The following is a 13,816-nucleotide window of genomic DNA, read 5'->3' on the forward strand; positions in this document are numbered from 1 at the left end:
AGTCTATGAAACGTGCCTGTCATATATGCTCCAGGAAAAATGGAGCCTCTCCAGTCTCTCCCAAACAGTCACAGTCTGAACAGCCAGGCAGCCAAAAATCTCATGGGGTTCCTGAGGCAGTTACCCAAAGAAAAGGGTCCTCTTGTTACCCCTTCATTCAGAGAACATGGGAAGAGTGGGGTCGGAGTCTGTTCTCCATGCTCCTTTCCAACCAGCAAACTGACATACCCACACATGTCAAGGTGTGCCTTGGCAAGGACACAGACAGAATCACAAGTGGGATACACTGGGAAATAAACATTAAATAAAATTCATACAAACCTAAACAGCTGTCTCTTCTTATGCATATCATTGCATATGCTACTGTCTTCCAACAGCCTACTGAAAAATGAAAAGAAAGATTATGCTAAAAAACATGGTAATTCAAATTTATCCGATCTGTAAAGTTTTATTTGATTTCTAGATACCTTTTTCAATTTGTGCTAGATTCAGTTTAAAGAACCAAGGCTAAAAATGCCCCCTCCTCCCTCTCCCTTACCTGTACACAGTCAACTGAACATAAAAAATATCATCCAGCGAGGCTGAGGGCCAATTTAGCATTTCCTGTTACTGAGAAAGGTAATTCTCAGAAGCTAAGGAATCATTCCATCCAAAGGAAAATTCATAAAAATATCACTTAATAAGAACATAAAAAAAATGCAAGCCAGCAAAATACTGCATATGTAATTTTAAGTACTTGCTAAGTCGCTTGGAAGTCTTTGCAGCTCAGAGAAAGGCTCAGATCCTCTGACAAAAAAGAAAGGCAAAGCACTTAAACACACACCTAACTTCCAACACAGCCAATCAACAGGATTGCTCATGTGCACGGAGCTAAGTATAACTTTAAGTGCTTCACCTAATCAAAGGCTGCAGGGAATGCAGCAAGAAAAGAAGGCAGCTGAAGTCTCCCTCAGGACAGCAACAGTACAGGCTGTGCAATTCCCATCCTGGCCTTTTAGTGGTCCCCACTTGGGTGTGCATCCTCACACTGGGCTGGTCAGTCAGCTCCCAGGTTCAAGGACAGCAAACCACGTGTAAATACCAGGGCTGACCACATTCTCTGGCACACAGGTGTGGGATAGGGTGCATAAACCAGGGGAGGCCGGGCCATGGAGTCCATGGTTTATCCCATAAAGGTACCCACCCTACCCTTGGCAGTGCAGCCTCTGAGTGCTTTCCAAGCTGACTTGGAAGTGTCAACAACTGTGTCATCTTTGTTGCCCCAATCTCCCAACAGGAAAAAAGAGGTTTCAGGGAGCGTCTGCTTTTGGCTTTATGGGTTCCTTTGTTGGAATTTTGATTTGTTTTGATAAAACATATCTCCATTGTCACGACACAGAGGCAGCAGCTGAGGAAATACCCTTGGCCCTCAGAACATGAGGTGGTTAGATGACAGTGGCCATGATCTCCTGAGGGCCTTCCCTCATTCCACTTACAGAAGTGTCCACTGGAAAAGCTGGTTTGTACCATTACTGTGGAGTCATTTTCTATGGGAACAGCTTCACCCATAAACGCATCTGACAGATGTCAGGATGGACAGAGAATAAAATACTGTGTGAGAGAGCCTCCCCTTATTCAAGGGCGGGTGATAAACAGTTTTTAAACCTGTGCAGGACAGACTTGGGTCAGCACTGCTCAAACACTCACCAATTAAATTCCCCCCTTTTGGTTAAAATCCTTATCTGCCATAAGGATGCACAATTTTTTCAGATTTTCAACACAGTTAAGCTACTTTACGGCTGTTATGGAGCCAACATTTCATATTCAACATTTCAAACACAGTTTACTCTTCCCTTTTGTTTTGAGTAGGTAACAAAAATAACATTCACAAGGACTATCATGCAGTAATGCAAAGTAACAGTGAGCTCAAATATCACCAACTCACTACTACACTGCAGCAATAAAGCAGGAACTTGTGTGGAACTTGTGAGCCTTCACAAGCAACAAGTGATGCCAATGCTGCTGCTCAGTCCCACGGGAGAGCAGGTTAAACAACAGACACCCAAGCCTGGTGTTTCATAAATGCTGTCATCCAGCCACCACTAGAGTGCTTTTTAAAGATCAATAAGTTAAATCCTAAGAGCACTCCAGAGACAGAATGGTCACTTGAAATGAAAGCTTAGGTGGCCCCCCCACCCTCTCTCCCACAATCTGCTTTTTAAACTGAAATGCAAAAGCCTCAGGGAAGCAGCAGTAATACTTTATCTCCTCAGATACCATAGTGCAAGGCAAGCTCCATTACCCCTTTTAAAGCACAAAACCAATGCAGATAATACAGACTGCAAATCTGCTCAACAGTCTTCACATTAGGAAAAATAACTATAGAACTACAGATAGACAATAAGAGAAACAGCTAAGTTTAGCACACACACACAAAATAAAGCTATTTTTTACCTGTTTTCCACAAAAAGGTTTTCCTGGGAGCAAACTGACTGAAAAATAAAAAAGGCATTGTATCAGACGTTCTAGATATGCTCTGCTGTTCCAATTTCTTCCTTGATTTTAGAATTACCTCCCCTGCTCAGGCTTAAGGGGATTTCAATTCATGCATCATTTGCATTTGCAGAAGACAAGAGGGGAAAAAAGGTCAAGAATAAGGTCAGGCCAGTAAAATAAATTCCATGCATTACAACACATTGCCAATAAGGTGTCTCAGTTTGGGAACAAACTGAAACTTCTCAGTTTCTGAAGAAGGCACTATGTGCAAAATACTGGCAATTTGAAGGGGAAAAAATGTTTTTTCTGCACAATATAAGGTTCCACTGGTCTGGCCTACCACCTCAAAATAAAACTGCAGGATGGCATAGAGTTCTAGGTAGGAAGGACAAACAGAAGGAAAGCATGCAGAATTTACGAAGTTCCTCAAAGGGAGAGAAGATACTGCAGTACTTAGAAATAGTGTGTGACTTCACATTTTACAGCTGGAGAGGGGAACACTGAGATATAAAATGATAATAACCTTCTTAATGATAATATTAACAACAATCATAGCAACAAGGCTCTCTGCTGGAGCACTTAGATCGCAAAAAAGGTGAAGGGCTCAGAAGAAATAAATCCTATGGACAAGTGTATATCTCTTTCAGAATTACTTAATTTTTTATGCAGAGAAATGAAGCTGTGCTCAATTTCCCATGAATAATTCTCCCTCTTTGATTTTTTCATTTCCCTCCTATTTCATGTTCGCTACACAAAAAGCCTCATAGCTGTCACTGGATTATATCTTGATGAGGTGCAGAAGAAAGAACAGTCAGCATTTGCACTGAATTTAAACAAAAGGCAGGTAAAGGAAGGACAACACCAGAGATTATGGCCATTAGTTCTGTAGCAATAGGATTCAGCCCAAAGAATCATAAAATGCCATCATTAATTGTGTCAAATTCTAACAGTATGGAATGTTAGAGCACAGATTTTGGATGTCTGTGTTTCGTAAAGGGTGAGCTAATGACCCACTCAAAAGAGTCTTGGCCAGCACCAGAAGCAACACCCTGCTCATTCTTAATGCTCCAGCTGATGCCTGGATGAAATTTTTCCTTGACACCACAGCTAGTGCTGCCCCATCAATCTACAAAAGGAAGAAATTTATCCCTCAGATGGCACTACAATTTCTCATTAGAGTGTAATTCACCCACCCAGAATCCACATTAGGGAACATTTGACAGTTCTGTGGGCTTCCCAAGTGAGCTCCCACCCTGCACTCCCGCTAAATTTGCAAGGCACTGGGCTGCATCAGGGGCAATCTGTTTCTCCTTAGCATGAAGCCTCAGGAGATCAGAAACAAGTTCTCCATTGCCAGGAATCAGATTCCCACCAGCTACAGCAGACCTAGGCCTTCACCTCAGGCTAAGAGAAGGTACAAACTGCTTCACCTAAAACCAGTGGGATCCTTTGTACAACTACAACACTGTGTCTTCTCTCATTTTATGTATCTTACTCAGGCACCAGGTTTCATTAAAAAATGCAGGATGTGCAGGATTCAGCACAGTCTAACTATGCTGAAGCAAAAAGCCCCAGAAAAGCATACTGAAATCACCCCACGGGCTTGTACAACCTCAGCTGTGGGGTCATCATCTCGAGCTTCATGATGGACATCTGTGCATTGACTTCTGTGCAGTCACATTCCAAAGCACAGGATTACAGCTATTCTTACAGAAAAACCTTGGCTCAGACCAGAGTACTGGACGGTATACCCACCAAGTTACAAAAGCAAAGGGGCCTGTAATGCACTTGTCTGTATTTATTTTATTTTATTAAAGTTTTTTAAGAGACTGGCATAAAGGCATAAAGCAGAATAAATATCTGGGATTTATATTTTATCAAGCAAGCAGAAAGGTCTGCTTCCTTCTCAGCGTCTTGATGGGAACCACTATCAAGTGTATTACAGACTTTAAGCAGAGTCCATAATAACTCAATTTGTCTTCTTGGTTGATGATGTTAGCACAGTGCCACACTGTGCCAACACATTTCCAATCTCTGGAAATTATTCTTCAATACAGGTGTGAGGCTGAGAGGCAGAGAAGACAGCCACTTTTGTATTATTTTATTCTTACTGTTAAAAATCAAGTGGCTAAGCAGCTCTGGATAGAAATTTAGCTACTACAAGGTCAGGACTCACCTTCCTGATGTATTGCACTTAAAGCACCAGGAAAGCTTAAATACCCAGCACAGATGTTGTCAAAAAAATCCTTAGAACACTTGACTCTTGTTTACCCTTTAAACAGACGGGCAACAAACCTATCAGATAAAAAAATTATGTAAGATTATCTACAAGTTAGTGTCCTTGGAGATCTCTGCGTGCAAGATTTCCATTAGGATGCTCTGTATGACTGATTGTTATTTATGAACTGAGTATTTCACTTTTCCGATTTCCAAGAACCTTTTAAAGTCTCAACTGGAAAATGTGCATCAGTTCTGCCAGTGTACTAGATACACTGGGAGCTGCTGCTCTTGTTTTTAATTACATTAGCAAACAGAGATAACTATTAACATGCAGCAATATCCTGCAATGGGTACTATCAGGTAATAATTTTCATGTCAGTTAACAAGATGTGATAGATCTCAGGCTTCCAACTAATGCTTGCTATTTCATCCTCAGCCACAAAGAAAGTCTCTGTACACCAGTACAGGAGTTTGAGTACCTACAGGTTTACGGTGGCAAGAATGAAGTGTGCCTTTGATTTGTTTTTATTAATTTTAAGCCCTCTTCTTCCTAATCTTTTCACACTAGAGGAGTAGAACAGGCTGAAGCCAGGTCTACAGGTATTTCTTTTGTTCCTCTCTTTCATCAGAGACTGATAAAGATCCTCTGAGTTTTCTTAAGTAGAGGAATTGTGACCAACTGTACCTAAAGGATCTGGTTCTTTAGAATACACTCCTTGGTGAAAAACAGCCACTACAGCTGACAACAGAAAATAAAGAGCATGGTGTATTTCCATTAATAAGTTGCATGTGTATCATGGGCAATTCTAGCATTTGTGTAAGTAAAAAAAAATCTACATTTTTTTTAGTGAATTAGAATGATTCCCAGAGAATGCATTTATGAGCACTGAATGGTCCTAGCGTGACTCTGGCTCATGAGGTTATACATTGCACTAACCTTGAAGGATGAAATTTCCCCCATGTAATTTGATTGCTGGTCTTTACAGTCAATTTTCTGCATGCTTCAAAGCCAAACATCATGTATTATTTATGCAAGCATTTGGGATTCTCTACATACAGGGAAATAACATTTTTTTTATTCCTGTATGTTGTTCTTTGTCCTTCTTGGACAGTAACTCTTCAACTTCCCAAATGCAACTAAAGCAGTTCAGACAAGGAACTTCTCTGCAAGACCCAGACAGTGCAGGTCCTCTGCTCCAGTGTGTGTGGCTGTAAAATTCACACTTTGTTTTAAAACTAAGTTTCCAATAAAATAAGTTTTGCAATTAAAAAAAAAACCCTTGAAATAGTTTTGAGCATAACAGAGCTCAAACTGTGCTTTTTAAACTTTTTTTAGCAGCCTGAAAAATTGGAGGTGCACTTTGCAGTTCTTGTTTCAGAGAGCTGGAATGATCATGGTTTTAGCTATTTATTTCTTCACCAATCCTTTTATTAAAATATCAAACTAACATGCTTCTCAATCTTGCTGAGACAGAAGTCATTAAAGCTTCCAGCTCTCCCTGTCGAAATTTGTGATAGCCAACACAGCAGACGGAAAACTTGCCAGAAAGTATAATTTAAACTGACTAATACTAGAGTAATCATCATAAGGACTATCATAGCGATGGCATTACTCATGAACATACTTATTTTGTTAAAACCTTCCCATTTGGAAGTGAAGAGATCTGGTGCACTAGAGTTCTGCAAGATCAAAGGAAGAACAGAAAGGCTTTATATGGTTATGTGGGGTTCAGGTTAAGACATTTTTCACAGCACTCAAAACATGCATGGAATTTTTTGGCCCTGCAACCAGACTGCCTTTTCCTTATGAATTTCATTTAAAGTTCTGACTCTTGGGCTGTTATCTAAAGGGTTTGGGCGTCTCAAACATCTTTGGGGGGGGGTGGTGCTGCTGGATGCAACAAGTTATAGCAGTACTCTTGACCTTCATGGCTGCGCTTTGAAGACTTCCCATGCAAGATCTCTTCATGCATATTCTAACTAGAAGAGACGTATCTGTGATCCATTTGTTAAGATTCACAAGCAAGGCATTCATAAAGGCTTGACTACAACAGTGTAAACAGTACAGAGGCAATAAAAATACCACATCAGTAATCCATCTTTGACTCTCTGTATCTGTAATTTGCAGAGTAACAAGGCTTAGGTACCTACCTCACACAAACCTGGGGAGAATTGGATTAATTAATGACTGCAGAGGGCCTTAAAACTTCACAGTCTTACATGCAGTAAGTGACTATCTATAACAGGAAGCCATTTCTCTCTTTCCTAAAATTGAAAAAATACATTGTCCACCACCACAACCACTGACATCATCCTAAAAACACCTTGTATCTGGCAAGGAATGCTCCACCCAAAAAAGCTCAGATAAAACACAGATTGCCTTTGACATTAAACATACAGCTTGCTGAAATTCACTGCACTATGATGCTCACTAACACCTGCAATAGCTGTGAGAGAGAGAGCAAAGGAGTGGATATGAGAGAGAGAGGGAGAGATATCTAACATTGCTGATCTTTAAAAATGCTCCCTCCCAATTCCATTTAAAATGTCTGCCAAAAAGCACACTTTTACTTAGGTCCTGCCACTTGAAAATGCCAACCCAATGAACCACAACAGCCTCCTGCTGTGGGCAATTCAAATGCTCTCCACTTGCCTGTTTTTAGAACTCAAATATCTAAAGGTAACAGCAGCAATACACTATGGAGCCACTTTCAGCACACTTTTCCAGCCATCTCTTTCCCAAACAGGCACTTCTAGCTGCAGCTTGTGATAGAAACTGGACTATTTTGGAAATAACTTCCCATTTGGTAATTTTTAGCATTTTGCCTCATCTGAATTCTGCATCAAAACCCAAAGATTTTTTTTTGGTTTTGCACAAGCTCTTTTGTAATGTGTCAAAACCTCCTATATTTCATATAAGAAACTTGTTGCAAAGTGGCTTTTGCAGCTCTTGAACAACTTGGCAATTCCACCATGTGTAGCCTGGGACAGTATTTATATCCAGGCCAACATGCTGAAAGCAAAACAGAAACTGAAAGGCCTCTGCTTTTCCTGGAATCATCTCAGCCAGGGAAAAGTGAAGCTAAAAATATTTAGATGTAGCTAGCTATTTACTAAGAAGCGAGACAACACATACCTTAAAACTATACAGTGTATTCTGCCAAAATAACCCAGCTTGGACATGTGCAATTCCTAGCAGTACTATTAGCCCTGCAACATATGAACAGCTTTAATTTAAAAGGACACTGCCCAATATGATTTTCAAAAATAGATTTAATTAGATTTATTCCCATATTTCTCATAAATGGCAGAACTCCCACTGAGATATGAAATAAAGCATTAAAATGCTTTTTTCTTTTTTTTTTTTATTACCTCATCATTACAGTATTATAGCAAATTGTGATTTTTTTTTTTCAGGAGCATCAGGTATTGCTCACAGATGTTTTAGATTTAAGTATTTTCCTTAGCAATATACCTTGTCTTGAAAGTTCTGATTTTTCAGTAAGGGCAAGAATTTTAATGTCTTCTTCATTTTATTCCTTTCAGAATATAATCATCAACAGCATGACTGACTCTTTCTGATGGTAGAAGCACAGTTCTTTAATCAGTCATTTAAAAAGAATGATGCAACTCCATGATTACCTCTGCCCTTTTTTTGCTCTCAGTGTCTTGATGTTACAGCATTGGCCCAAAAAACCAAAACCCATAGGGAGTCTCTGCAGAAGGACGCTTATAAAGATTTGATCCACTTTGAAAGAAATATAAAATAACACAGCCATTTGAAATTATTGAGAGTGTCCACTTAAATCACTGCTCTTTGGCTAGCAGAAGGAAAAAGGAAATAAACCTAGGCCATGTGAACACGAACATTCAAAGAAACAGGACAGGCACTCCCCAGACAACATGCTGGGCCTGATCTCTCCTCTACCCTTCTCCCTGCAACTCTCATCACCTCACCCTGCAGCAGCCAAGCTCCACACCTCTGAAGCTCCTCTGAGACCCTCTGAGCCAATCTGCTTTCCCTGTCACCTCCAGCCCCACAGGGCAAGCCCAGCTGCAGTGTTGTTGTAGGAGGGGGGCAAAACTGTCTGACTACCGGCGAAGGTATGGCACTAAAGAGGCAATTAAAATAACTACTCACATCTTGTGCAAATATTCTCTCCCTCACTCTCTGATACTCCTCTTCTCTCTCTTCAATTGATTTACTTCGTCTGTCATCTCTAAATGGAAGAATTCTGTTTTGCTGAGCAGAAAGAAAACCAGGAGGGTTATATAAGTTGAGCTGTTAAAAACTGCCATTAAGTAACTGTCAGCTGAGAATAATGAATGTTCACTTAAACAAATGAAGCACGAAAATGATAGCTGTCGTTCCTGCACAAAGAACCCTGTGAGACTGGCTCTCAAAGATTTCCAGTTAGATGCTGCACATGGGTTCATCGAGCAGGTGGCCAAAACAAGGCTTTCTGCACAGCTTTTGTGGACCCACCATCCTAAAATTGGGTGTCCTCAGCCCAGGTCTAAGTGCCATTGTTCTCAACTGCTAAAATTTCTTGGTTCTCCTACCAGCTGTGAGGAGCAGGAGGGCAGGCAGCGGTGGGCTACCTAAGAAATCAAGGAAGAAAGAGGGTAACTAGGCTGCTGGAGCTGAACTGTAAACCCTAGAAGAAACCCACAAAGTCTGTGTGTGCAAGGAGAAGTCCCAGATACTCAGCACAACAGTTTTAATGATTTTCACACTGTATGGAACCCTCTACTGAATTCTGGCTGGAAAAGGAAGGGCCATTTTTGCCTCTTGGCAAACCACAGTGTGGGAAATGGCTGTGCCATGGGAAGGAGGAGAGGAGATGAGCCCCATCAGGAAATGCTTCACTGACAAATGGGTTTCAAGGACTGGTCCTTCTCCCCCTGCATCCCAGCACCAGGTGGGATAAGGTCATGCTGCTTTCCTTTGAGTGATCCCCACAGTCACCAGACCCTGAAATTGCTTGGGGTTTGTTTTCAAAGCCAGCTTGTATGCAGCACAACTGGCAAGGCTGCCATGTACAACTAAAAGTCAAGGAAAAAAGGGTGAAAAAAGGAAGGAAAAAAAATGGTCCTTTACTGAAAACATGAAGGGAAGTGGCAACAAGAGAATCACTGGTTGGTTCCTCTGCAAACGTAGCCCTAGCAAAGAAACATATGCTGTCCTCTTACCTGTGAGAATTTTCTCATAAAATCAAATCACAACAGAACCATTTCAGATAGATTTTTTTTTTGTTAATCTATTCCACATATACAGCTTGCATTGGATTGAAACAGCACAACACCCGCTTTTAAAGGCAGCACAAACACACACATTTCCCTGGCACTCCCCTACTCATCAAGCTCACCTAAGTTAAGGTAGTGTTATGACACAGGCAACATATGGGGGAAGGTCTGCCACAGTACATGCACAAGCAAGTAAATTACAAAGACAGTAAAAGGTGGTGAGGGCACAGGAGGAGGAAGGGAAGTAAAAGACAGACCTAATTTATTTTTGGTCAAAATGTACTTTAGGATGGTTTAAAAAAAAAAAATCAACCTGGCCTCACCATCACATCTTTGGGACTTTTTTTTTTTTTTTTACACTTTTTTTTCCCTCTCTCCTTTTTGGGCTACATCAGTTCATCACTGGTCCACACTGAAATCCAACTCTGCACAGGTACAACGGAAGAAGGAAGCTACAGGGAGCGCAACAACTGCCATAGTTAGGCCAGACATTGAGGAATGCGACTGACACAGCCTCCCACGCAGCCCAGAGCCACTGGCATTCCCCCCCCACTGTGGGCATGCAGCAAGTCCTGCGCCAAGCAAACCACCCATGCAGACCCACACAGTGCCACGGCTGAAGCGGCCACGCTGGGGCTCGGAGCCACCCACGGTGGTTCGTGGGCCGGAGGAGGCGGGGAGGGGCAGCAGGGCAGGGGAGGAGGAGAGCAACAACAAAAGAACAACAATAACATCAGTCAGCCCACCTTCAAAAACAGAACAAATTTCAGCAACTCTCGAACCGAGAACCAACCTGATTGTCTTCTTTATCAATACTAGAGTTATCTCGCTTCAAGATAAATCGCTTCTGGGATTCTTCACCTTTTTCATCTTTTAAATGTTCAGAAAACCTTTGCTCTGGTCTGCCAGCAAAGTAAAACATAGCAATAAAAAAATCTTTCTTTTGGTTTTGCTTTGATCTTTATTTCTCAGTGCTCTTTGTTTTCACAGAGGCATTCAGTGCAAAAGCAGTTAACATTTGTGAGATGCTGCCTATAGCTGTCTGAGGCTGCTGTATCGCTGCTAACTGTTATTGCTATAAATAGCTTTTGTTGTTGTTGTTGTTTAGCAAGGAATGGGAATCCAAAGTCTCAGTCACTGAAATATTTAGACTCTCCTCACTGTGACTGAAGGACAGGGAAAACAAATTACCATACTGTATGTTAATTTGCTTCCTTCAGTAGCTGAGATCTCTGGCAACACTGCCGCTTAGTAAGGTCTATCCATCTTGAAAAGCAAGGAAAAAACTGGTAGGAATCTTCAAAAACACAAAATCAAAACCAGACACTCAAGAGTTTCCTCATTCCTGGTAAGCAAAACCAGTAAAGGGAGGGACTGATGATGTTTTGCTTAAACAAAATTTTATCTCATCACCACTAAGTGGGAAGAATACTCCAGAACAATCATAGAGCATCAATTAGTTCACCGATTCAAACTCATTTAATTATTTAGTTATTTATTTATAAAGTCAAACATCAGAGTTTTGGCTCAATGTTTTCAGGTTTATAAGATACTATGATGCCATTCCATGTTCTCACCTTGTGCAAAAAGCAGTATCTGATATCACCCCGTCTTGTGCAAAAAGAGAACTTTAAGAAGCAACTTTTGTGGCCAAGTTGGTCACAGGCAATGCTTCGTAGCTTCTCCAGCCTGCACCATTCCCAGAGTGGTGTTTGAGCCTGTTTTAAGCCTGCAGTGTTTAAACCTGCAGAGTCTTAAGCCCAACCCCATCAAGAGGGTCACCGATGGTCTCAAGAACTGAGCTCACATTCCTATGTTGCCATCACCTGAGTGGCTATAACTGCACAAACTGTGTTTTAAAAGCAGCAATACACCATGAGATTTGTCAGGGAACACAAGCCTTGTGCTCAGTGCTGAAAGAGCTGCCAGCTGCAGCGGTGGCAGGGGATGCTCATGTCTAGATACCCACACAAACAAAACATGAAGCTTCTGCTGACATCAATACAAGCAATGGTGAAGAAATCAAAAGGCAGAATTTAAAGAAGTGCTTTTGCAAATAAGAGTCCTCTACAACCTTTAAAAAAACCTCTCATCTTCATCTTATTTCAAAACAGAAAATTAAACCAGAAGCATAAATCAGCAACCATTTTGTTGTTACAGTGTTATGGATTTCAAATCAAAATACAGCACACATTCACGCCATAATTGCAGTCCATAACAATTCATTGTCACATATACAGGAAACAGTTGTAATAAAATGTAAGAAATTCAATAGTAAGGCACACCAGCTATCCTGCCTCTCTTTCTTTATGAATTTTGAGCACTTCCACATCTGCCCACAATTTGCCATTTTTGTGACAAAGCAACAAAACACGCAAAGCAACAAATCCCAATTTCCACAGATTTTGACAAATAAAGAAACCTCTGACCACCATCCATAGCTATAGGGCCCAAGTCACTAGATCCTCTGGTTGCCCTACTAGCCTTATTTAGGAAAAGCCCAGAGGAACCTGGCTCTCTGCATAGTAGTTTCATAATCTCATGAGTCATTCATTATGTTTCCTCATAAACAGAAAGGCTACAATGCCCCATTAGTGGATTGCTACGTGGGTTGTTCTCCCTTTGCTCCCATCAATAAGCGCTATGCCTGTGCAGCCAGAAATGAAGATTCCTTCACTCATATATTTTGCTTTCACAGGACTATCTGAGAATTGTTATTTTTCTGGTTTTACATCCTGAAGCACAAACAAAATTTCTGTACCATCAGTGTAAAATTTAGAGCTGTAAACTATCAACTGAATATCTATCATTTGCAAAGAAAAAGAAATTAATTAGATTATAAAATTCAGGGAAAAAGTCATTAGAAAAAAATCAGAGAAAAAAACCTTGAAAAGATTTTGAAAAAAATGTCTCCTCCAATTACTAACTTATTTAAGCAATAACATTCTTTTCATATTTCATAGCACTATTTTAAATTTTAAATCCCATTTTCAATTCATTTACTATTTATAGAATGTTTTTCATAAGAGAAAAATATATGATCAAACCACAAGTCAAAATTAATGATTCAGTAGGTGCCTGTTAATAAAATTAATCTGCAAGCTCAGTAGGTGATCAATCTCCAGTCGTCAAAAGAAATTTGCATGAGCAGAGAGACTCTGCAAATGTGCTGAGCACTCAGGAGCACCAGGGTACCTTCAGCACCATGAGAAGGTCCACCCCTCTCAGCCACCTCTGCAGCTCTGGGCCACCGCGACCAGCAAGGTCACAAAGAGCATGATCAGCTCAGTGTGGCATTCACATTCTCTGCAAAAATCTCTTAATCCAGGATTTTTCTCCTGGGAAGCTGAGAAGCCTCAGAGAAAAGGAAAACAATTCTTATCTCATTTGCTTCTCCTCTGTTTTGCTCATGTGGAATGTGTTTGGAGATTGTTTACCCACAGGTGATTGTTTCATTGGATTCTGGTGTGAGTTGTTTTGGCTCATTGGCCAGTCAGGGCCAAGTTGTGTCGACATTCTGGAAAGAGTCATGAGTTTTCATTATTATCTTTTTAGCATTTAGGAAGTATCCTTTCTGTATTCTTCAGTTTAGTATAGTATTCTTTAATATATAATACAATATTATAAAGTAACAAACTAGGCTTCTGAGAACATGGAGCCAGATTCATCATTCCTGCCTTTGTCGGGCATTCCCAGCAAATACAATAGCTCAGTTCATAGGGATGCAAAGCCTGAGGGAAGACTGTCATGTGAGATCTAGGATATCCCACCAGCAACTGTCTCCAGGCACACCAACCTGCAGGCCTCCCTCAAACACCGAAAATCATCAGTATAAAGAAATGTAGACTATTTTAAAGAAGATATTAACACATGT

General features: G+C 40.7%; 1 protein-coding gene across 20 annotated transcripts in view; it reads right to left on the minus strand.

The window, feature by feature from the left end:
* The window catches only part of ARPP21 (cAMP regulated phosphoprotein 21), a 142,666-nt gene that overhangs the window by 66,560 nt on the left and 62,290 nt on the right, over window positions 1-13,816 (minus strand). For 10 of the 20 annotated variants that reach the window (XM_058041494.1, XM_058041510.1, XM_058041472.1 and 7 more), the window contains 4 exons: window positions 10,736-10,844; window positions 8,837-8,938; window positions 2,434-2,471; window positions 322-381 (listed from right to left, as the gene is read on the minus strand). In XM_058041494.1, coding sequence (XP_057897477.1) covers window positions 322-381; window positions 2,434-2,471; window positions 8,837-8,938; window positions 10,736-10,844 — 309 coding nt within the window. The remainder of the gene's footprint in view (window positions 1-321; window positions 382-2,433; window positions 2,472-8,836; window positions 8,939-10,735; window positions 10,845-13,816) is intronic. The other 10 variants (XM_058041522.1, XM_058041554.1, XM_058041531.1 and 7 more) reach the window with 4 other exon arrangements.

The sequence above is a fragment of the Melospiza georgiana genome, chromosome 1 (genome assembly GCF_028018845.1).
Source record: "Melospiza georgiana isolate bMelGeo1 chromosome 1, bMelGeo1.pri, whole genome shotgun sequence".
NCBI classification, from domain to species: domain Eukaryota; kingdom Metazoa; phylum Chordata; class Aves; order Passeriformes; family Passerellidae; genus Melospiza; species Melospiza georgiana.